Genomic DNA, 24,451 nt, shown 5'->3' on the forward strand with positions numbered 1-24,451 from the left:
TTTATTTTTCTGCTGGTACAGGAGTGCATGTGTGCATGTGGCAGTGTTTTATGAATGCCTGCTGTGGACAGAATTGGGCTTCACAGTATGCAAAAATAGCTGTGCACCACACGCAAGGATGTAATATTTCACACGGCTGGAGAAAATGTGGTAACTTAGGTTTTTTGCTAGATTTGCAAAAATCAAAAAAATGGGGGATTCATCTCCACAGTTGAGTCCTGAGCTCTTGTAGGAGCCGGCAGGACTGTCTGAGTTAGAGCATCCCAATTAGGGAAGGGGCATTGGGTCCCCACAGCAGTGTAGGATGTTTATGGACGTCTCTTGGCTCTGAAGAGACAAGCTCACATTTTTTAGACTCATTTATTACCGAACCCAAGAAGCCAACGTGAATCCAGACTGCAGCTACAGCTTTTCTCCTCTGCCTTTGCCTGGAGGCTGTTGCTCTGAGTTTCTGCTCTGTTCTACCCTGTTCCTGATCTCTCATCACTGGTGCCTCCAGCTGCTCATTAGACAAAACCCGGGTTGCTCACTTGCCCTTCTGAGCCCTGCAGGAGACCCTGGTGTGCGGCGAGGCGGAAAGGCAAGGACACTGGAGAGCTGGGAGGTTTCTGCTTTACCTGATTGGTGCTGGGATCACACTTGTGTGCTGAGGGGTGAAGCTGCTGAGAAAATAAAAGCACCGGGGACTGTGATGAGGAGGGTAGACCAGAGGCACAGAGCAGCCATGCTTGCATCAGGTTGGCTCTTAACATGGAAGAGGGGTGCAGTAGGCACAGGTTTAGCAAGCAGGGGATGAGAGGAGCTGTGCTAAGCCCTGTTCCCTCCCTGTTCACGTCCTGCCCAGCAGTACATGCTCATGCGGGTTCCTTATCATACTTGTACTTGCGTCCATGTCCCAGCAAGGGGCACGAATATGAACACCTGAGCCCGCCCCACTCAAACTGCACCTCACACAGGGATTTTGAGTGCCAAATATCTGCGCTGCTTCTCACATGCACCTTCCTACCATCTAATCCTTCTCCATTTCCCTTCTCCTGGCTTGTACCATTGCACCTTTCCAGGTGAAAAAGGTTCACAGATCCTACAGCTGAGCCTGGTTTTGTAACATAAACAGTTATTTACAGTTTTGCTAAATTTTCATGGAAGTTGACAGTTTTAGGTCACCTAGCTGAAGCAAATGAAGTTATTAATGTGTTTGCATTAGGTTTCCTAAAAAAAAGTATCACTCTTCCCCAGCATGGTGCTCAGTTCCTCAGGTCCTGAGACCTGATGTGGTACCCTGAAAGCTAAGACAATTTCCCACCAGGGTCAGCAAGAGCAGGATCTGGTTTCCTAACCCACGGCAGCTGGGATGGGTGTCGTTTACTGTGTCCAGCAGCTTCAGACACCAGGGTCTGATATCCTGGTGCTCCATCAGTGGTTATGATGGTGCTGATCTAGGGGTATAAGAGAAAGTATCCTCTCCCGAACACTGAAAGCGTGATGCCTGCCTTCCCCGTCCCATAGATAGTCTCGTTCTGCCTTTAAAAGCTTTTAGATCTTGGATCACAGCTAAATATACTATTGGGGTCTATACTGTGGCTTTTAAACATTAAGATGTGGGGAGTAAAATCTAATGGCTCAGTTTTTCCCTAAATAAGCAATAGTGAATGACTGTGAAATGAGCTCCTGAGCACGTGTGTGCGAAGAGAAATTTAGTCCCATGGTGAACAGGAAGACAGATGGATCAGAATAATATTGGGGTTTCATGGATGCCCTGTTTAAAGCAGCAGCAGAAACAAGGGAGAGAGCCAGGAGGTTCATTGTTTCAGCCGTCACTTAAAATGTCTGTGTGTCACAAGCCAGGACACAACTTTTTCTTCATCTTGCTTGCTTCTAGGGTGAAAATAGCCAGCCTTCCCAGCTGTCTGTCAGTATGACTCACTTTTGGGACATACTGCCTTGGGGAACTGGACAGGGTAGGGGGTGAAATTTGAGGATTTTTGAGGACCAATACACACACCTCCCACCCACGGTCAGATGTGTCTCTCCGGGTCTGGGAGCTCTGGGAAGGAGAGTCCCATGTGGAGCGCTGCAAGCTCCCACTGCCTGGCAAGTCCTGGTCAGTACCACGCAGTGCTGGGCTCCGTACGAGCCAGGTATTTGAGACTGTTACATCCCTGACAAACTCTGTTCACATCAGCCAAGAGTTATTAGAGGCAGAATGGTTGAAGGCAGCACAATTACCTAAGACAAGCCACGTAAAAAAGGAACGAAGAGCAAATGGGTGGAGGATGGAGCACTTCGGCCCGCACCAGTTTCTGCCATGCCAGGCAGTGCCATGCCAAGCTGTGCCGTGCCATGTGATACTGTGCTCAGACCCTGTGGGAGGACGATAGCCTCACTGATGCTGTCTGTCTTTTTCAGGGGGAGTTGCTGAGCCCATGTCGGTGCGACGGATCGGTGAAGTGCACGCACCAGCCATGTCTGATCAAATGGATTAGTGAGAGAGGCTGCTGGAGCTGTGAGCTGTGTTACTACAAGTATCACGTCATTGCCATAAGCACAAAAAACCCTCTGCAGGTAAAGGTACTAGAGACATTTCAAAGTCTATTTATTCTCATTTCTATTTTTGTTTTTGGAAGTAAGTGGATTTTACCTGTGTGGGTTTTCCTTCCCAGCGCACAGTGATCCATATGTTCGAGACACTAGAAGGGGTTGCTGGGGGCTGGTCCAAAGAGGCCCTATGTTCTGTTTGGTGGCACCAGGGGCATCCCTTGGGAGTCTATTCTCGGTCCTTTGACAATTCCCACATTCATTTGCCTCCTGTTGAAAATGCCAGTGTGACCACAATAGTGCTGTAGCACCTCGCAGCCCTTCAAATATGTTCACCCACAGGAGACCACAGGTATGCCACTGTCCCCAGGGTCAGATGGGATGGAGCAGTTATGGGATTTCCTACAACAGGGCACAGTCTGTGAGAGCACTGTATCTTGAGACTGCATGTGTCTCTAGTTGTCCCGTTAGCCCCAATCTCCTCCTGCTGAGCCTCCTCTGTGTTGGTATGAAGGATGGAGGAGATGGATGGAGGGCTCCTACAGCAATCTGATCCTGCCACCCTTTTCAATTTACTGCTCCCCCATGATCAAATACATACTGGCATGGCCCAAGGGGTGTTTGCTCTGATGCTCTGGTCTCTCCAAGCTTGATTCTTGGTGGACATTTGCAGATATGCACACAACAGGTAAAGCACATCTTGATGTGAGTGGCTGTGAAAGGCATCAGAGTACCAACCTTCTTTCTCTTCCCAGATCAAAAGCACTGTGGTTTAATAAGCCTCACTGCAGGCTGGTAATTGAAATCAAGATTCAGAATGAGGAAAACTGTGTGACTGTTAAAAATGGGATAAATTATCCTTAATAGCTATTGATTTATTGCAAGGGCAACACCTGAAGATGGACTAATTGCTGCATGCCTTTGCTGAGTACCGTTGGTGCCTTGGACATAAGGAAGCACATTATATCCAGGCACTACTGCTTAATAAGCATCATCTGGACCAGAGAGGCATTACAGCAGCATGTTGTGGTTTAGGGACTGGGGCAATGTCTGTAAGGATATTGGTCTGTCCAGCACTGGTGGAAGGCTTTGGCTCTGTCGCTCTGCTCTCTAACAGGAGACAAGGACTTTGCCGTTGATGTTGCCCAATTGTATGGGAGTGGGAGGAATGCAAAGTCCTGCTCTCTCCTCAAAACTGCAGTTTCTGTGTGTCTTTTTTCAGGCCTGAGATCACTAACCACAGTGAGGAAACAGGGACAGCCCTTTAGGGCTGCAGACTTAAATGAAATAGTGAAATTAGTGGTGCATCATGGAGCAATTTTGCTGGGGGGAAGGAAAAAGACTGCCTGCTCTCTGCAAGTCCCTACAGCTCCTAATTCAATTTTCCACGTGCCGTGGGCTGGAGGGATCTGTAGTTTCATCCGAAGCCCCAGACCTGGGGTGCTTTAATTTCTTGGCTCTCATAAATCAGAGCAGATTGAAAAACAGGAGGGGAAATGTGGACAAAGCGGTGTTTGTTTATTTCTGGAAAGCTGGTCCATGAGTGCCCTAATGCTTCCTCTGTCTCAGATCAGGAGTGCGATGCTGAACAGCAGTGAAGGTTTGTGGGTGAATATTTATGAATGTGCATACAGCCAGCATTGCCTTTAATGAATGACCTCCAAATGCTCTATGCCTTCAGGTGGCTCAGGGCAATGGGTCAGTGACTTTCCTCCTGCTCCTCACCTGGCCAAAATTTATTGGATATATTCACGGACAAGCTCCCCTCCCACACACATTCAAAAGCCTGCACAAAGCATTGCTTTTTTGGGGCTTCTCTATTAGAAAGTGGCCTGATCTGCTGGCCTTTGCCACAAACACAAAATCTAAGTGGCAGGAGCAGTTAAAGAGCCCAGCTCCAGGAGCAAGGGTCCCAGAGGACCATGCAGACCTTGGGCTTGGAGGCTTCACATCGCTGGCTTAGACTTCACAGCACTTCTCACACAAGCACTGGGAGATTTGGAGGGTGGGAAGAAGCAACTGGAGTGAAAAACCACTTGATGTGGAATAAATGCGGCATGTGTGGAGTTACAGCTCTGTGCCTGGTGCCAGCACAAAGGCACTTTCTGGGAAGCAGATGCTACACTAGCACTAGTATGTGAAATCCCATGGGAAGTGGCTGATTGATGTACCAGGCCTGGACTTCCCACAAGGACTAAGAGCTTGTCCCCCCATAACGCGTCACCATGCAACGTGCCACAGCATCTGCAGGTGGGAAGAGCATCCTTTCTGCTTGGTCTTCACCTCACTCATGGCTAATAGGGGCTACCTGGACATACAGCATACCTCTAAGTAAATAAATAGTCTCTGGCCTTTCTTCTCAGGGTTTTCTGGCACTTCTGCCTAGCTTTATTCTTACTAGAAAGCTCTGAATTCCTTCAGTAGAGGTTTTGGAGGGCAAATACTGTAGCAAATCATGGTTGTCTGTTTATTCCAGACCAGCTATAATTCAGGCAAGGACCACACCTCCTTGCCACATGAAGCTGGTTTGGGTGACACTCTGACCCTGGCTAGATTTTAACCAGGAACATGGCCTACCTATCCCTGGTGACTATCCGTGTGTCCTCCCATGTTACCAACCACTGAAAAGCCAAACCCAGGTATCTGGCAGACCCTGGGCTCCCTGAAGCACGTCCAGTTGGTCTGAGCGGGGCAGTACACCCAACACCCACATGTTCCCTGGCATCTGCATGTTTGCCCATTTTGACATCTCCTGCACACTTTTTGGAGCACAGTATGGGCCAAATGTGTCTGGAGACTCGTGGCGTGGGCAGAGAAGTTACAGTGGGAGAACATGGTTCATGCATAATTAACACAGACTCCTTCCAGCCTCCAGGCTGTTTTGATGTCTCATGCCAGAGAGAGGCCTTTAGTTGGGTATTTTGGCAGAATGAAATCTCTGTAAATTAACGCCCCTCCCCATCCCTGGATTGCAGGCATTTAAGAGAAAAGGTCTGAAAGCAGCAACACTGCAAACCTGCTGAGATGGGGGGATTAAAGTTGTTGGATGACATGGCAAGTGTCCTGCCAAGAAGCAGTCAGACAGCAAAGAGCAAAAATATCTCACCAGCTGTGAGAAACCAGAAGATACAGAGCTTTTGTCCATCCATCCATCCATCCATCCATCCATCCATCCTCCTGCTCTCTAGTCTGCCAGTCATTGAGACAAGAGTCGTGGACATGGAGGCTTTAAATGCTACTCTCCATTTCCATATTTGTGCAAAGCCCATTATTATTAACATGACATGGAGACTCAGGGTTTTGATAGCACTGCAGACACTCTGGTGCTGATACATGGTGGAATCATCTATACAACTCCTTTGCAGCCGCTCCTTAGCCACATTCACTCTGATGCTCTGATTTCAGCAGATACAAGATCCATTCAAACCAGCCTTCTCAGACCTAAAACTGTCTGCAGTCTCAGGGAGCTCATCTCATGTTTACAGCTGTTATCTCTGACTCTTTGTGTCTTGTGGGTTGTTTCAGCTCCAGAGATCCTCAGTTATCCAGTGCTGGGATTGGGATCTGGTCCTAGTTCTCCTCTGGATCTATTTTGACTGTGTTGATGCTCTTTTAAGATCTGATGAGTGTTCGTTTGTATGGCCTCTTCATCAGGATTCCCACATCTGCAAGGAAAGTGGCCGAGGTGCCAGGGCGTTTGAACTTCAGCCTGAGCTCCTGAGCTAAAAAGCTTGAGACACGTTTGCTAGGGTCTCCTTCTTGTCCCAACCTGCTGTTGTCATGTGTTAAGTACAAGCCTTGGCTGGTCCCTACTGAGCTGCAGCCTGCAGGCAATGTGTGCAGTCACAGCAAGAGAGACTTCATGGCCTGTGCATTGTAATGGGGGCTTTCCAGGGTACCGATGCTGTAGCCTGAGCCGTACCAGATGCTCCAACACACAGAGGAGAGTGAGTTTCATAACTGGACATTTCCATTACATGACCCTGGTGGACCCTCCTTCCTCCCTGCAGCCTTTCCAGTATCTGAATAAGCTACAGTACCTGTAAATGTACAACAGGGAAGCTACCACAGCAGTAGCACGACTTTGCTTGGTGAATTTATAAAAAGAAAAGCCATCCTCCGAAAGATAATTGAGGAGAATGGTCAGGTCCTCAGGACAGCAGTGAGGGGAGAGCCAGAGCTGAGCAGGGCTGGGAATGGTCCACTCCAACTTTCTAGGAAAGAGCTCTGCTTGCTTGTGATCCTGGGTCTGAAAATGAAATCGCTGACTAGCACAGCTCAGGATCTTAATGATACATACTAAGGGAATGTGTCAGATACAGCAATAAAAATAAACTGAACTGCCTGAGGCAGGCATGGGGGAGCTCTCTGAGGAGTGTAGGAAGTCTTTTCCAGCAAGCAAGTCTTCTTAGCAAGCTGCTGCAGTAAGACACAGGTATCTTCTGCAGGCAAATATCTGCCTTGGATCTGATCATGCTGGTGCTTGGGAACCTTTGGAGACTGCTAGTGCCAAGGAAAGGGAAACATGGATCAGGCTTTAAATACTATAGTAATGACATTATTATTCTGTGTTACATTAGCGGCAGGGGGTTTCACTCACAAGTCTCTGAGGAGAAGCACTGAAGCAAACAGAGAAACAGGTTTCTCCCAAGTAGGTTATGAAACAATCCAGGAGAACGAGAGAGACATGAATGGCAGGCACTGGTACTGGCTTGGCCCCTGGCTAAGGTCATCACAAATGTGAGACCTGGACTCCTAAGAAACCCTATCTGAAGCATCTTGGTCACAGAGCTTTGTGACTGAGGGAAACCTGGGGGAAATTAGTCCAAGAGAGCATGGTGTTTTGTATGTGCATATCTGGGTGGTGTGCCAAAGCAGTTGGCCAAGGGAGATGGCAGCAGAAGACAGACAGCTCCTGAGTGAATGAGGACATTTCTTCAGAGTGGTCTGGAAGGATGGAGCTCTTTTTCCAGCACGGGTCACAAGCCATCACAGGGAGCTGCTTGGGCATGCTCTGAAGCCATTGTAAGCCCAGAGCTCACAAAACTGCCCCTCTTATCCCACAGGAGCCTTTAAAGCTTTCCAGTACCAGCAAGTCCTTAGTTCTGCCCTGTTCAGCACTGGCAGAGCATCTGAAGAGCTTTCGACTTGCCTAAAGGTCACATTCCTCATTGACAGCCTGGGTGAGCTACCAGTTGTTAAAGGTGCACTTCAGTACAACTCAGCAGCTACCTGGGACTCAGGAGTCATCAGCTGAGGAAAGAAGGGCGCAATTTAATTTCTTCCTGCAAGGTGGGATTGCTTGACACTGTGACCTTGCTAGAGCTTGAACGTTTGAGCTGAAGATTTAGAGGGATGGGGCTGTGTGTGCAGCCCAACATTCAGACAAAGAGCTTTGGGGGTTTCATATGTGCTGGTAGAGGGACTTGGCAGTGTTGCTGAGACCTTTCTTTGCAGCTCTAGTGCAGACCTGAGGACAGTAGGATCACCCACCAAATCCTGGTCTGCTGGCCATAATGATGGTAGAGCAGAGTTAGGAGAATGGATGCTTTCCTAAGGACTGTTATGAAATGCGAAAGGCACACTGCTGTGATTGAGACAGGCCCCTGAGGCCACGGGTGCAGGGATGCGTCAGGCCCAGCTCCTGCATCTGAAATTCATCAGCACATTCCGCCTCCAAACAGCTCTTGGACCCTTCTCTCTGCACTCTCACTGGGAAGCAGGCTTTATGCTCTGTCTCACACCTTTTCTTCTCTCTGTGCAAACCTCATAGCCCAAGATGTGTAGCAAAACAGAATTAAAAGATAAAAATAATTACTCCCATTATTGGTGGCTCGAACTAGATGTGTGATGCTAAATTGTAGTTCTCAGGGTTGCTAGAGAGGAAATACAACGTTTATTACTTACTTCTTTTTTTTTTCTCTTCCTGGAAAATATTAAATTCTTCTGCAAGCTGGTTATTTTTCCCAGTGTTCAGCTCTGACCCATTTACCTCCTTGCCAGAGGGTAATCACACCCCAGTGCCACCTCCTCAACAGAGTCAGGACTGCTGCTGTGTGTGTCACTGCCACTTAGTGCCAGATGCCAGGGGAGAGTCTCCTACCCCCTGGCATGGCTGACAGACTCCAGCCTCTTCATTATCACTGCAGCAAACTTCCCGGCAGCTGCTGCCAGCTGAGCAGTATCAGGCAGCGTCCCTGCCTGTGTTTCAGCCTCTCTGTTCCCAACCGCGGCGAGCGGGGTTTGAAGTTTGCACCCAGGTGTAACTTCTCCGTGCCCTGAGCCACATCCCCTTTTACAGTGTATTTAGTACTACACCTGAGCCTCCCTGTCTCTGCAAAACAGTGGTGCTAGTTGTATGTGGATGCTAGTTATAGAAAACAGCTCCTTCTTCTTTTTCTGTCTTTAATTGCTACCTTGGAAGGACCTGTTGCCACACAGGCCTTTCAGTGTGCCAGACAGATGGTGAGGCGCCAGTCCATTACCTCCTTGAGAGAGAGAAATTATGCAAAATGATTTGGCTGGCACAGGCGAACACGGGTCAGCGTGAGAGACCTGCAGTAAAGCCTTCACACGCAGCACCAGGCTGTGCACTGAGCTCCCTGCTCTCCTGCCCCCTCGGCGCTTGCCAGCGGTAGTGGAAGGGGAGATGAGGTCTGGGGAAAACTGCAGGGATGAAAGTGCAACCCCACGCATGTACCCAAGCCCCCTCCCTGCCACATGCCTCTAATCCTGGAGCTGTGAGCTGATGGCAAAATTTGTGGATTTGTCCTGCATCTGCTGATGGCGATGTTGAGGGTGAAACTGATGAGCTGACAGGAGGGCAGCACAGGTGCTGATCCCCTGCACAGAACCCAAATTTTAGGGCAACAGATGCTGAGTGGCCTTTGCTCTGTCTTATGATAGGAGAGGAGACGCACACCTGTGCATCCCCTGTGGACTCCAGCACTCCTGCTTCTAGCCTGGACCCTCCTGTTCATGCCTGACTGGGCGTGAAAAAGGGACACAGCAAGTGAACTCGCTTCTTGCCCTGCAAAAGGATGGGGCAAGGCCTCACAGGTGACCCTGCTGTCCCAGGATGAGTTTGACAAACAGGCATGGCGCTCAGGGCTTGCCAGAGATACTGCCTCAGAGGGACACTGAATTTGGGCTGAATCCAGACTGAACATTTCCAGTTCCCCTGAATGTCCTATACCTGCAGGGGCTGAAGTACACCTTTATTTATCCTTCTGCCAGTCCCACTGAGACTTCAAGGGCATGTATTAATATCTCGCAGCTAAAGGTGGCCAATAATCTCTGATGCCAGAAGAGACTGTCTCTTCCTGGTCTGTTTATGTGTTTGATTTCTGATTTGCAGGAGGGGCTACAGACCATGTCACCAGGGCTTTTTAAATAAAGCAATTTCTGCCTTTGTTTTTTACAGGGTAGTTCTCTCAGCAGCGTAAATCTGGGTAGGGAGGTTTTATTCTGGATGACAGAGAGGAGTCCGGGCTTAGGTTATTTTATACTGTAGTTTATCCAAAGCTGTTTGACATAGTGAATGGATTTGGAGGAGTTAATTCTATTTTTTTGTTCTTCTGAGGAAGAAACATTAGCATTTATCTTGGAACACAGCCGGAACATGTCATCACCTAGCCTGACCACAGCAACTTGTGTTGTTTGTAACAAGTTTGGTGGGATGTGCGTTGCTGCTGCGAGATCCTATCTAGTGCTGTGATCTGTCAAATCACACAGAGTGGCACAGGGCCAGCTCATGGCTTACATGGGAGGCCTCTGGAGGAAAGCTGGTCTCTCTGAGACACTTCTTCTTGTAACCCAGGATGATACCTAGCCTCCATTTGAGGTAGCAAATGGATGTCCTGGTTTGTGATTGCCATCACAGCCCCACTGCCACAGGCATGTTATTTTCAGTGTTTGCCCCCAGTCTGTCCTGCCTGCCTCAGATCTCTTTTCCTGGTGAGATCTGGGATTCCCCCCCATTTCCTCTTCAGCAATGCTGTCAGGAAATATGAGACCATGCGCTGTTGAACAATTGCCATGCTGCACCCCAGATGTTGACCAGGTAGAAGCACCTATGCATAGGGTGCACATGTAAGTCATAGGTGTTCTCCAAAACTACCACAAAGATGTGATGCGAAAAGAGTGATGTGCCCCAAGTAACTAATCTCTTTTCTTTTTCCTTCCTCTCTCCCCCTTTTCCCCTCTCCTCTCCCCATTGCCTCCCCTTGCAGTGGCAGGCAATCTCTCTGACAGTCATTGAGAAGGTTCAGATAGCAGCGGCCATCCTGGGTTCCCTCTTCCTCATCGCCAGTATCTCGTGGCTCATCTGGTCGACCTTCAGTCCTTCAGCCAAATGGCAGCGCCAGGACCTGCTCTTCCAGATCTGCTATGGAATGTACGGCTTCATGGACATTGTCTGTATAGGTGGGTTATCGCATCTCATGGCATGGCCAAGGTCACCCACCCGTCGCTCCACCTGTGGAGAGGAGTGGGAGATGGTGTGGAGAGCCAGCCGGTACAGCTCAGCTTGGATTGGGCATCCTGGGCTTTTCCTCCTCTCTGCTTTTGTGACACCTTTTTTAAAGTCCTCTCTGCTCATCTTGACAGCCCCAGAGTATCTCCTGGTCTGGGCTGGCAGAAGGACTTGCAGCAACCCCAGAGAGAAACAAATCTCTCTTCAGAGCAAGAAGAGGTTGAGGAGGTCTGAGGGAGGCTGGGGGATATAAGGTTTTTCAGTAACACTGGAAAAGAAATTCCTTCCTTTCTGCAACAGATAATTTAGGGACTGCCCCATGATTGAGTATGGCAAGGTCTCTCTACATGCAACCTCTTTGCTCTCCATCCCAGTCTCTCTGCTGGCCAGGAGTGGCTTTGGCCCACCCTGGAGCTGCAGGTCCCAGCCAGCTCAGCTCGTGGCCCAGGCTGGGGCCGTTGTCAGGTTGCTGGTACAGAGCAGCTCTGAGGACAAAGCTGCCCCACACTGAGCAAGCCCAGACAGCAAAGCAGATGCTGGCAGCCTGGCCCCAGAAGGTCTCCCTGAGAGCTGGAGCTGTAGCCCCAGTGCAGGCCTGCGGGATGGGGGATGTAGCTGATGATAGACACGGGCAGAGCACTCACCAGCCAGGACACTGAAAGAGCAGTGGTACGAAAACAGTCCAGTGGACACCAGCCACTCCAAGTGCACTCCTCAGCAGTGTCCACCCAGATAACATCAGTTCAGTTGACCCTGCCAGAAAGCTAAATGTCTGGGTCCTTCTGTTGCTCATATAAAGGCAGAAGGAGCCTCCCAGAAACTCAGTGGGACAAGGCAGTCCTCTTGACTTGGTGAACTGGTGTTTGTGCAGGTGGGGCCACTCCAGAGGGAAGGAGCACAGCCCCCAGTTCAGCCCTCAGGAGGAGCAGGACAGACTATATCACACAGCAGCAGTTGGTTATATCGGGGTACAGAAGTAAAACAAAAGCAGCAGCAGGGACAGAGGTCTGGACCACATACCTCAGTGTCTGGGTTCAAATGGCTCTTGGTTTCAGCACCTTTCCAGCACAGGACTTGGGCCCACTGAAACCCAGCCCAATTCTTCCCGCTGTTGCCACCACTGTGCTGACAATGAGATGTAAGCTTGGCCTGTAGAGATCATCCTGCTCCTTCATGAAGTGCTGATGGAGCTACCACATCTCTCCAGGAAAAAATGGTGGCAAAGGGGGTGAAAGAGAGACAGGCAGCACCCACATGTTGTTACAATAGCCACTGGTGACAACCTCTTGCTGCTGGAACTCAGAGAGGAAAAACATTATCCCTATGTGTGTGGAGGGTATTTGTGTTGCCTTGATGGCAAGCATCAGTAACATGATTAACTGGCTTTGATAAAGCTTTAAGAGCTGAGGGGAACTGATTAGGTCATCTGTCAATAGGAGCTAAATCCTCCCACATGGCAGAGAGCAGACCATGCCAGCCATGAAATGCAGTGGAACAGATTTTTATTTGAGGTTCTTTGTTTCGTTCTTATTAAATTTTTAAGGGTCTGGCCTCTATTTCTCTTTTCCACTTTCTCTGACTAGAAAAAAAGTCCCTTTGCATCTCCACTGGTGTCACCATTAAGCTTAATGCCCTAAGCTGTGAGCTTTGATTTTTTTTCCAGCCAAAGAGCAAGCAGCCATCCCATTCCCAGGAGCATTTCAGAGCTGTGCCTTGGGGCAGCCCGTTGTCTCACGCTCCTCCCTGCGCAGCTGGCAGGCCTGGTGGGCCAGGCATGCTGGCTTTCTCACAGACTCAGAAGCAAGTGTGAAGCGCTACAGATGCAGTGACTTAAAATGTCTCTGTGTGGCTTTTCTTGCCCAGTGCCTCAGACACTACCCAGACACGGCTCCACTTGTGCTGTGTGTCTGCATGTGCTACCAGGCAGCCCACTCATGCTCAACCAGGAGAGATGATGTTCTGGACCATGTGAGCCATGTATACATTTCTCTAGAAAAGCTCATATATGCATTCAGTAGCCCTCTGCCCCGGCCACACTCTAGTGTAAAACTCGCTGTATTGTACATCAGTGCCCTTTGCAATCCCAGCTGCTGCTGCTCTCAGGTCTGCAGTGGAGAGAAAGGGAGCTCTGAGCAGTGCTGAGACCTGGTTCTCACTCCCCTCTCCTCTCCTTTCCTCCTCTTCTTTCTCTGCCCAGGTTGAACCAAGTGACAAATGGGTCTTCACAGAGAGCTGTGACTCCCTGGCTGTTGATGTGGTCACGTTTCTCCTCTGAGTGACTTCCCTCCAGCCCTGCTAGTTTAAGGAGGCTGCCCTAGCAGTAGCCAAAAGGCTGATCTGTGCCATGGAGAGGCCAGGCCAGGTCAGGTCAGGTCAGCAGAAGACGCTGATCAAAGGGAACTCCATGACTGGTTTTAATTGCTTGTTCATTATAGCTTTGCGCAACTGTGATGGATGCAGCAATGCCAGCTCCCTAGAAGACTGGCAGTGAGTTCCTCACTGTGGAACAGCTATTCTCCCTCTCTTTATCCCTCTCCCAAACCTTGCAGCTTCACACAGTGTCTTTGATCATAGCCGAGCAAAGCTGGCTCCCGAGAGTCAGAGTTCTGCTCCTGACTGCCAGCATGGCCCGAAGCCTCTTGTTACTTCTTCCTGGGCTTTAGTTCCACTTCTGCAAGTTCAGGATGAAACCTCTCATGGATAATTGCAGTGACAATGCTTTGTGAAATACCAGGGTGCTATTTGTGCATTTTGGTGTCTCCTCCTCTGCAGTCCAGCCCTTTTCCCCTTCTGCTTTGCAGCCTGTGGGTGGGTAGGAAAGATTTAGGAGCTAAGAAATGCTCAGTGATGAGGAAAGAGTACGACATTAAGTGTGCTTAGTTCTACCACACTTGTCTTTTTCAAATAATGTAACACATATGTTGTCTGTGTATTTTTTGGCAACAGGCTGGGCAACCTTTGCTTACAGAATGTTATACTGCAGGTCCTGTGCTAATCGTATGGATTCCAGTTTTTCATTCCCCCAGTTTGACCCTGACAGAGGAGCAGAGGTTTGAAAGACAAGGTATATACTAAAGAATAGATGTGCTGAAGCAGAGTTCTTCTGCAGTTCCTGCCGGTTCCTACTTTCTTCGGTTGTCCTTGGATGTCTCATGTCCATAGAGTAGCCAGTGACATTTGTCAAGGAGGCCAGTTTACACATCCTGTCACCGGGAGTGCTCAGCAGGACACTTCTTCTGGTACCAGAGTCCCAAAGCTGGAACAGATACCAAACCTGCAGAGATTCTGGGTGTTATCAGACAGGAAATACACACCTAGTCAGCAACTGCCCAGCTGTTTCGTGTGACCTCCTCTCCACCAAGCCATTAAGGCATTTAGGTAACAATTTGTTAAGACAGAGATATATGTGCCAAGTTGCATAGACAATCCCATGGCAGCCCTGGTCTTTCCAGTGTGGAGTCAAAGGTGAGGGAACAAGTGTTCATTTGCATGTATAGCTCCCTCAGACGCATGTGCAAACTGGGATTTGCACAGATCATTTGGTTTTTATCTTCACTTGATCTGAAACAGTCAGATCTGTTCCAATCTGAGCTCTTAAAATATGGTTGTTAACTCGGAGACTATTGATCCATACATGAAAATCCAGAGGTCTCAACCATTCACATTCAGTAATACACTAGTTTTCTTTGGACTTTGCTAGATCCTAGCATGCTCCACAAAAACAGTTGTGAGGGACAGACACCATTTGCTACCCCTTCACCCACCATGGAAACAAAACCACAACTGAAGTAAAATGAATCTGCTCTTCACGACAAGCAGGACAGATGGTATAGTCCCAAGTACCATAAGCTACGTCCATCTGGGCAAGACGTGCAAAATGGTCTTTCAACATTGTTCTCCCCTTGCTTTCAGACATCCAACAGGAGGGCAGGAAGCACTGGAAAGGATTGTTTGGAATTTCTGTGAGTCTCCAATATTGTTTTTGGTTTTTTTTTTGTTAAGAACCTGTTAGAAAACATATGTCAAGAACAGGTTGCAAAGAGATGATCCCAGTTTATGAAGGAGGAACAGACTAAGTGCTTCTTGATATCCAGCCAAACCTAACGTCTGATTCTGATCTCTCTCTCTTTCATATGTGCTATCTCTGGTCATGTCTGTAGGACAGATATGAGAGTTGGATTAAACTAGAAACTGGTAATGGTGCCAGCATAGGTATTGCTCTGCTTCGAAGCCATCTACAACACAGACGTTTGAGATCAGCAACCACGAAGTGAAGGGAAAGTGAGATGGGGACTGTTCATTTGATTAACTGCTTTCTCCATGGGTGCCTGAGAGGTAAATCCAGAAAGCTGGCATAGAGAGGGATTAGCAGAAATACGGTTATTGAAATGTAGAGATAAATGGAGTGAGCCTTCACAGGCCTGAGTTACTGAGTAGGGAGAGTAGCAGCTTAGAGCTGGGCTGTAAATCCTGAGAGATACCTGCCTGTTAATTAAATGACAGTCCTTGGAGGGGGAAGGAGGGGTTTGCCTCTTTCTCTGTCAAGGTGCAATTAGGGAAAGTCAGCGTTGGTAGATTAAGATGACGTTTAGGGTCAGGAGAACAGGAAAGCATCTCCTGTTATACCAAGAGGAGCTCTGTCAGATAATGAGAGCATGTCAGTCCAGGCTCAGACACCACCAGATCAGCTCCAAGGGGGACGCATATCTCAGGAAGGCCATCAGCAGACTGAGAGGATGGGACTGTCACTGTCACCGCTTTCATATGCAGTCCCGCTTGTGCTCACACAGGGGTAACCCTGTGGATGGCATAAGGGGGGCTTATCTGCAGCTATGCGAACGTGATCCCGTCTGCCTCTCCTTGGATCAGTGTCTGATGGAGACTGTTGCCTTGTCCATGCCCACCCAGGCCTTGCTCTCTGACTCACCCTGCCTTGGTGCTGACAGCTGCGCACTTTTGCAAGCACTAAATCCTCATGTTCTTTGAAGCTTTTCCCTTGCTTTCCTTGGCAGCCAATCCCTGGGGGTATTTGCCTTCACAACAGTAACTGCGCTGCAGCTCAATAGCACAAGAGACAGGCAAAGCAGGACCATTCATCCTGCCAACGATTTTTGTTGGCACACCATGGCAATCCATTACAGATCAGGAAGTGTGTGCCCGCTGTTTTTAATCCCAGCTGCCAGCAAGAATAATCAAAAGCATCCAGTATGTCTGACGGCATCTCAGCACAACTGTAGGTAATAACATAAGAAATCAATAGCCAATTAAAACTGATCCACAGCATTTGATCTTTCATAGTGCAATGGGAACAGTAATTAATGGAGCTTCCTTGAGACAGTCACAATTCAAACTTCCTGCCAAGACTAATGTGGTTTTGTTTTAAATGAGCTTTGCTTCCTAGAGGAAATGCCAGGTTGGTGTAGCCTCAGGGTGTTTTCTAGTCAGGTCACTTTGGCCTTCAGCATTCAAAGGATTTAGGAGTCCAAGTCCCAATAAAATAAAGAGAAACTGAGAAATGAAGTGTCTTCAGGGTCTTCATCTGTATTGATCCTATTCTCAAAAGGAACACAGATGTTTTCATTCAGGTCTGTGTAGTCCCCCAAGGTACAAAACAGGAAGAATTGCTACAGCAGTAAGGAGTCAGTTCTGGGAAAGCACCAAGCCCATGTGTTGTCTTGATGACACCCTAAAGGCAGAGCACAAGGCAGAGAAGTTCAGCATATGCCCTCAGAGGAGAAACCTGAGACCAAGCCAGACAGCAAACGTGCATGACTTCGACATGACTGCAAGAGACCCATGAGAGTATGCAGAAGTCTTTCCTGCCCTTCAGCTTGATGCACTATTTGCTGTGCTGTTCATGCACTTCTTGCCCAGTTTGCCTGTAAACTGAGGCTACCAGGAGCTAACTGGGATGACCAGATCCAAGCCCTATCATCAGAGCAGGCAGCTGAGATAAAGTCAGGCAGCCAGTTATCTTTTTTTTTGCACTGTGAATCCTGGTTTGCATGCGTTCAGCCACAACGTGCATGCTCGAAAAATCACTCGGCAAATAATTGATTTATCAGCTGTAAAGAGGCATGTGGAGACAGGAGCAGTCCCCACAGGGCACATTGTGGGGCTCCTAATCCAGCTGGGCAGGAATTGTCCCCCAAGAGCAGTCATTCAGGGCCCTGTACCTGGGCCAGTAGCAGGAGAAGCGATGCTGCACAGCTGATCTGCTGACAGACTTTTTGGCCGCTCTCCAGGAGCAGTGGAAGCTCAACAAAGCCGAGACATGCCACCCCTCCATTTCTGAAAGATGGGACCTATTTTTATCTAATACTGCATTGATTATTCAATAAGAGAGGAGAGGGGGCAGGCAGCATGCGTGCATGTGTGCTGCTTTCACCAGTGGGCATTTCTGCAGAGGCTCAATGCGCCTGCTGAACTCTGGTGCGGTTCCAGCAGCTCTCTGCAGAATGAGCACGTTGCTGCTGAGCAAAGAGCTGTGGGGTTTGGACCTGGCTCTGCACTCCCTGCCTTTTTGCAGGGAAGGAGCTTGGCTTCCAGCACAGTCAGAGCAGCACCTGGCCTTTCACAACGTGTCCCTTCAACTCCACACTCCTTTACAACATCCATCTTCATGCAGTTTCCCACTGTTGCAAGAGGGCTACGGAGATGTATTTTGTCACGAGTAACCATATGGTGCTCTCTGCTCCAGTGGATCAATGTGTTTAGCATTTAATGAGGGCAACATAATTAACATTTTCCGAGTGGGAAAAGAAATCCTTTTGCCTTGTGAACTGCATCTTGTGCTTTCGAGAGTGATACATTATAATCAGAATGATGCTTCCCTGTCACTAAACCCCGCACTGGAATCAAATGCCTGGTGTCCCTGGGTTAAGTTCCCAACTGTAGGCAGAGGCAGAAGCACTCACCTGCCTGCCACAGCTTCTACACCATGGCAGGAGATTCCCTTGTAGGCAGCTGGTAGGATCTCCCGCACCAGCTGCATAAATCATGCTATCTAGTAAAGGCTGGAAAAAGTCCTCAGCTCTGTGCTAGGCTGTGTTTTTCCAACTGCCTTCTGTCCCATCACTCCTCCTACTACAGCCTTCATCCCTGGAGATGGAAGATCTCCTGGAGGTGGAAGGCTGTGGTCCATGACATGCTGTTGTGGCCATAGCAAGAGACGTTAACTCTGTAGTCAAAGATGAGGCCACAGGGGGCCAGAGAGGAGAGGCCGCAGCACCCAAGCTGGAAGGCTCCTGGAAATCTCACAGAAACCCTGTGGTCTAAAATGAAAGATTTTGTCATGACTGTGGAGGACAAAGCAGTGAAACACAGGCTGCACCATGGTGTGTCCCAGGGACACATGCCCACAAAAGCCTGGTCAAACAGCACCATGAGCACCTTCTGCCTCACATCCTTGGGATGCCTTCCTACATGACAGAAAGAGAAGATGCCCACGTCTTGCTCCAACAAGGCAGTAGTAGCTATACCAATGCACATGCCAGCCTGCAACTTCAGAGGCACTTCCAGGTCCATTAGCTTAGCCTATGTGCCCTACATTACCCTGTGGGGTGCTCTGCTAAGGGTGATCTGTACTCACCTTTATGTCCCTCCTAACTGGTCCCTATTCCTCTTAATGTAAGAGCCCTTGGGTGGCTGGAGCAGTGTGGAGGGACTGGGTTCAGACAGAACCTGCATGCCTTAGAAAATGAAAAACTCTGAAGCTATTCCCATTTTTTTTCTTACAGAATTTAATTTGCTAATAAAAGCAGAGAGGGAGGCACTTGTTCTACCTTCAATAAGCAAATGTCATGTTTTGATCATTATGGAACAAAGCATTTTGATTTAGCATTTAGAGATGACTGCTCATGCTGAGTATTTGAAATTCAGTGTCAGAATTGGAATACAACATTTAAAAAAAAATCAAGTCCAAATGAAACATTCTAACCTGTCTGAAAATATGTATGTATTTTTCCATTCTGGGGACAGCGTGAATTTTTCAAGTCTCACTCCAGACAAATGTGAAGTCAGATTTCCAAACCCTACACAAAACAGCATTGTCATCCAGCTTTGCCTTGAAAGAAATGTCCCAGGAATGGCTGAGAATCCAGTATGGCCGCACAGGCAGCACTTCGGTCAAAGTAACATTAGCTATGGGATAGGAAGTTTCAGGACTTAGACCTGGAAGACTGACTGCCATGGTGCGAGCATAATGAAATGGAAAACACGTGCTTTTTCTCTCCTCACCATGAGTGTCCAACTCTAGGACTTCTGTCAAGGAATGTCTAGAAATCTGAAGGTAGAAAAGATCCATAAAATCACCCAGAGACCAGGGTGTGCATTTGGCCAGTGCTCTGTTCAACAACAACCTAAGAGTATCTGTCATGCACACGATGAGTGACTTTCACGTCTTATGCACAAAGTCTTTTTGTGATGTGGGGTGTTGCTGTCATCCCCATTCTAAATTTGGATTAAAAAGGTATCTAGAGGGTCTATATAATCCTAGCTACAAAGGGAGGAAGGGAAACTTTGAGAGACCAAGGAGGTATATGGGTAACACCTGCAAGCCCTATCCCTCCTGTACTGGCACATCTTTGGGAAGACTCACAAGTGGGATATGCTGTTGGAGATGCATGATTCAGAAGCAGGGTTGTTCAGCCAGTGGAGCTCTCATCTTTATTTATTTATTTGCTTTTTCCAAGAAGAGTCTCATTTATTGCTGCCTGCATAGCTAGAGACTGCCCTTTAATCCTCTGCTTTATCTTGCATTGAGAATTAAATACCACAGGAATACAGAAGCCCTTAAGGGCACAACATCCATTTTGCTGTAGCTGTCCACAGCCAGATGAGTTTACAGGAGTGCTTTTGTTCATGGTTTATCTACCGCCCGAGCGAGGATTTCTCTAGGTTTTACTTTACCTATTTTTGCTGTTATTTCTTGTTTTGGTTTGGGTTTTTTTTTGTCCCAGTTTTCAGGCAGGGTATAAACGTGCTACCCTGGGCAAGGCAGGAGAAAGCCGTGGTGGTTGGTAGCTCCTATACTTACAGCTGAAAAATACTGTGGCATTTCCAGAGTGATGGTGTTGCTGTGTGCAGTTCCCAGGGTCAGCCCAGCTCCTCTGTCACAGATGGCATCCTGCAGACAGCTGATGCTGCTTTCCCATTGCAAACAAACCATGTGGGAGTGCTAAACAAAAAGGAATTTCCTGTAACTTAGACACCTCCTATCAGCTCCTTAATTTTGCCAGTCTTTCCTCATTTTTGACCTTACCAGCTAAACCCTACAGGACCCAGCCTGTGTGTTGTAGGGGAACATGAGTGAGCAAAGGACATGGCTGAGGATGGCTGCTCTGGGATGAAGGCAACACCTCGCAGAGAAGCTGGCATCTGCCTTGCAGCCATAAAAGGTCCCCAAATGCTCCTACAGCATACTGCCCCCAAACCCCACCAGCTCCACAAGTCCTATGACAAGCAGTCCTACCTGTCCTCTCAATTCATCCTTCTGGATAAAGCATTCCTCCTTGTCCAGCTATAAATGCTTTGTATGTAGTATGAACTGCTCCTGCTTCTGAGGGGAACCCATAGCATGCTGTGCACACAGGAATCACTGCTGCATACTTGTGTTCCGTTAACTCATGATGTGCTGCAGTGTCAGGACCTGGAAATTGTCTCTTGCTGAAATAGCTCAGCAGTATCCTGCAAAATCACAGTGCTGCCTGGAGGAGAGACGCTGCTGGCTGTCACATCAAGCTCTCCCATCAGTGTTAAAGGGCTGCCTTCTTCCCTCGGCTCCCCACGCTCTGCCTCAGCATGGCGGGGGGCAAGATCTGCCATGATCGCTCGCTTGATGGAACAGTAACTGTGAGGACCTTCTGAGATGCCAGCATGCTGGATCTGTCTCCCACCTGACAGGGCTCCTGCTGAGTCTGGGGATGGGTGTTAATGGCTGCAAAGAGCTTGGGGTGCAGCGTAACCACCTGCCCAGATGGGACCTGCTGCTCCCATTGCTCTTCCAGATGGAGCAGAGGAGGCAGGGCAGGAGAAGAGCTCTCGCTGCCTTTGTGGTGGGTCCTGGCTCACATGGGGCTGAGGAAGCTTTGAGGCAGAGCCGTCCTTGAACCACAGCTTGCATGAGAGACAAGCCATAATAAGCACAATGTTTGCCAGTTAGTCAGCAGTTGAAGGCTTGGGGGCCAGCCTGTTTGTCCTGTTAAAGACCCAAAATGAAAGAGTCCTTACCTCCATAAAATACCTCCCCGAGACAGCTGGGAGCAGCTTTTCTGTGTACACTGGTGGGGGCTATGCCCAGGTGGTGGAGGTCTCACCCTTTGTGGGGCTCAGTTTCAGTTTTGCTGGAGTCGTGGCCCCTGTGGCCTGAGGAAAGCCAAGCATGATATACACATCAGTGTGCAAGCTGCCTGCCAGCTGAGCCCCATTACAGCAAATACACTTAAAGGGTGATGGGCAGAAGAATGAGTGTTTTGTCTTCCCAGAGCCATGGGCTCCTTGGTGGCACATCATCCAGTAGTCAGCAGTGCTCAACACGGTCCAGCCGTGCAGCCGCCCAAGTTCTGCCAAGGCAAAACACAGCCCAGCTTTGTACATATTTAATCAGTACTTCAGATAGTAAAAAAAAGTGCATGGAGAATGATTGATAAGAAAATGCCCGATTATAATCAGCTAATTATCTTTTCCATATGCTAAGCATTCACTCAAGCTCTAATCATTGTGAATACATTTTCACTTTATGCTATGTGTCATTCAATGCTGGACATTTCTCAGCTTGCACACCCTCCTTCTACAGTTCCAGCATTATTCAGAGGAGACCTTTGCTAGATGTCTTGTGGACTGGAGACACCTTGCTCACTGGTCCAGTGTCTTGCAACTACCACAAATGTCTAAAAGACAGCACCGGAGGTCCCAGGTTATCCTTTACCTGGACTTCTGTATGCAGGATAGATTGTCCAATAAGCTCTTGAAACATGTGGGAAACAAAATTTGTATTTTGGAAAGCAAAGGTAACATTTATGAAGGAGTCTATAATTCCTGTTTGATTTCATCTGAAAGCAAAGAATCCCTGAAAATCTGTAGGTAGCGGTAGTTTGTATGAAAAGTGACTTTGCAATGAAAGTATTGCTGAGCTGAAGAAAAGTATAATGTAAGGATAATGGACTCCAGAAAAGCAGCGGCAGCAGCCTCAGGGGACCAGAGCAGGGAGTGTCTCTTGGGAAGGGAATCTGAAGGATAAAAGAGCTGCAAACAGCTCGTGGCTGACAAAAGGGATGATACTAAAGGCACAACAGCAAATTGTGCCTATGTGGGGAAAGGCTCAGAAGCGTGGGAAGAGAGCGCTGAGGCTGCATCAGGAGCTCTTTGAGGGCCCAAAATCAGAAGCTGCAATCACACAAAAGGCAGAAAGAACAGCCTACAACTAATGAAAAGTCTCTAGAAATCACATAGGCATGGGGAGCTGTCAGAGCTGAACCCCAGGATGACCATCCGGAGATACAAAAGGCAACAAGAAGTGGGTTCATAAGCATGTAAAGTAAGAGGAAGAACAAGGCAAGTCTGAGAGCTCATATAATATTTGATACAAAACAGGCCAAAGAGTTAAATGTTGCCTTTGTTTCACTCTTCAAAGCTTAACTGAAATAATTTTAATGAGGAGAAAGGAGCCCAGGGCAGAATCAGAAAAGAACAGACTCAAAAATATTCAAACGAGTTAGCTCTGTCCTTGTCAGCATGTCCTAATGAACTTCAGAGGAAGCTGCAGGAGCAGTATCTGACCCATGAGCATTTCGTCATCGGGAACTTGGGGAGGATGCAGGAGGTGCCTGGCAGCTGGGGAAATGGAAGCAGAGTACCTAGCTTTAAATAGAATCTCTGTCTTAAAGAAAGTAAATGAAGAACAAATCAATTTAACTGATTCCTGGAAAGATATTAGAATAAATTTTTTAACTAACAAATTGATGAGCATGAGAGTTTAACCATATCTAATTTGGGAAGGTAATTGTCCTAGCAGCCAAGAAGAAACAGTCAATTTGTTATGCCATGACTGGGGCAATGCTTCTGGTGCTTTGGCTTAAGATTCTCCTTAACAAACCAGAGAAATATGGCCTAGATTAACTAACTATAACGCAGGTGTACAGCCAATCAAAAAACAACTTCCTCAGTAGGCATCAGTGGTGTACTATAAGCTGGAAACATGTTTCAAGTAGGACTCTTTTGGAGTCTGCTCTCTTCAATATTTTTATTAATGGCTTAGATAATGAAATAGGAAGTGCTGTTATGAAATTCACAGATGACACCAGGCTTGGAAAGGCTGCAAACACTCTGGAGGATCAGATCAGCATTTGAAATGATCTTGGAAAACTGGAGAAATCAACAAGATGGAATTGAATAAAGAGAAGTGCAAAGCGCTACCCTTAGGAAAGAGAAATCAGAATCCCAAATGCAAGCTGGCCCAGCAGTCACACTGCCCAAAACAGCGATTCTGTGACGTACCAGTTTATTTCATCAGGGTATCAAAAGCAAAGTGGAGTGTATAGTGCTGATTCTGCACCTCTCTGCTCGGGGGGGTCCACTTGCAGAAAAAGGGAGATGAAATGAAGAGGTTCTGGAGATGATGAACAGGAGATTACCTGATTCCTCACCTGATCAATTCTGATGTTTACGTCTCCTCTCCCAAATCAGCTCAAGGGCAGAGTACCACTAGTGCCACAACTTAAATTTGACTATGAGTCTGCTTATCCCCACTCCCTGGTTCTCCCTCTTCCCCATTGCCCGCAGAGCACAGCTCTGCAGCCTTGAGTCTCGGGCGCTGGGAGATTTAAAGATGCTATGTTGTTGAAATAACTTGTAATATTCAGCTGGAACTGACCCTGCCACAATGTTGAGGGCTGCCAGACACAGGTGTCACTTTCCCTGCCTGTAGTTGCAGGAAAAGGTCCCTCTGGCTCTCTTTTCTCAGTTTATGACCAAGGACTATCTTGCATCATTGATGAGGGATAAAGTACAGGGGTTTGCACTGAAAAGCAGTATGGGTTGGAAGGGTCCAGTGGGAACTCAATGACTCATCTCCCACATATAGTGAGGTACTTGTGAAGCTGGAGTGAGGCAGAGATTCATGATTCTTTCTAAAGCACTTTCGGCGTGATTTCATGAGGACTATGAGAATTTTGGAAGTGGCGTGGCAGCCTAACTCAAGCAAACCCGAAGCACAGAGCAAAAGTCAGTAGACTTTACTGTACTACAGCAGAAACCTATGGCTGGGGAACTGAGCTGAGACTAAAGAGACCGTTTTTGTCTAGGTATATGTCCCCTACAGTGTGCAGGGAAACATCACTCTCCTGGCTTTGTTTTCACACCCTTCCTTATGGTTGGCTACTGCTGGAGGCAGTATGCTGTGATAGACAGAATCCTTGTCTGTAGAGCCACTTTCCTGCTCTTAGA

General features: G+C 48.0%; 1 protein-coding gene across 1 annotated transcript in view; it reads left to right on the forward strand.

Moving 5' to 3' along the window:
• The window catches only part of MARCHF4 (membrane associated ring-CH-type finger 4), a 99,054-nt gene that overhangs the window by 68,813 nt on the left and 5,790 nt on the right, over positions 1-24,451 (forward strand). Inside the window, exons 2-3 of the mRNA XM_080347105.1 lie at positions 2,407-2,562; positions 10,767-10,959. Of these exons, the coding sequence (XP_080203231.1) occupies positions 2,407-2,562; positions 10,767-10,959 (349 nt within the window). The remainder of the gene's footprint in view (positions 1-2,406; positions 2,563-10,766; positions 10,960-24,451) is intronic.

Source organism: Nesoenas mayeri (genome assembly GCF_963082525.1).
Source record: "Nesoenas mayeri genome assembly, chromosome: 6".
NCBI classification, from domain to species: domain Eukaryota; kingdom Metazoa; phylum Chordata; class Aves; order Columbiformes; family Columbidae; genus Nesoenas; species Nesoenas mayeri.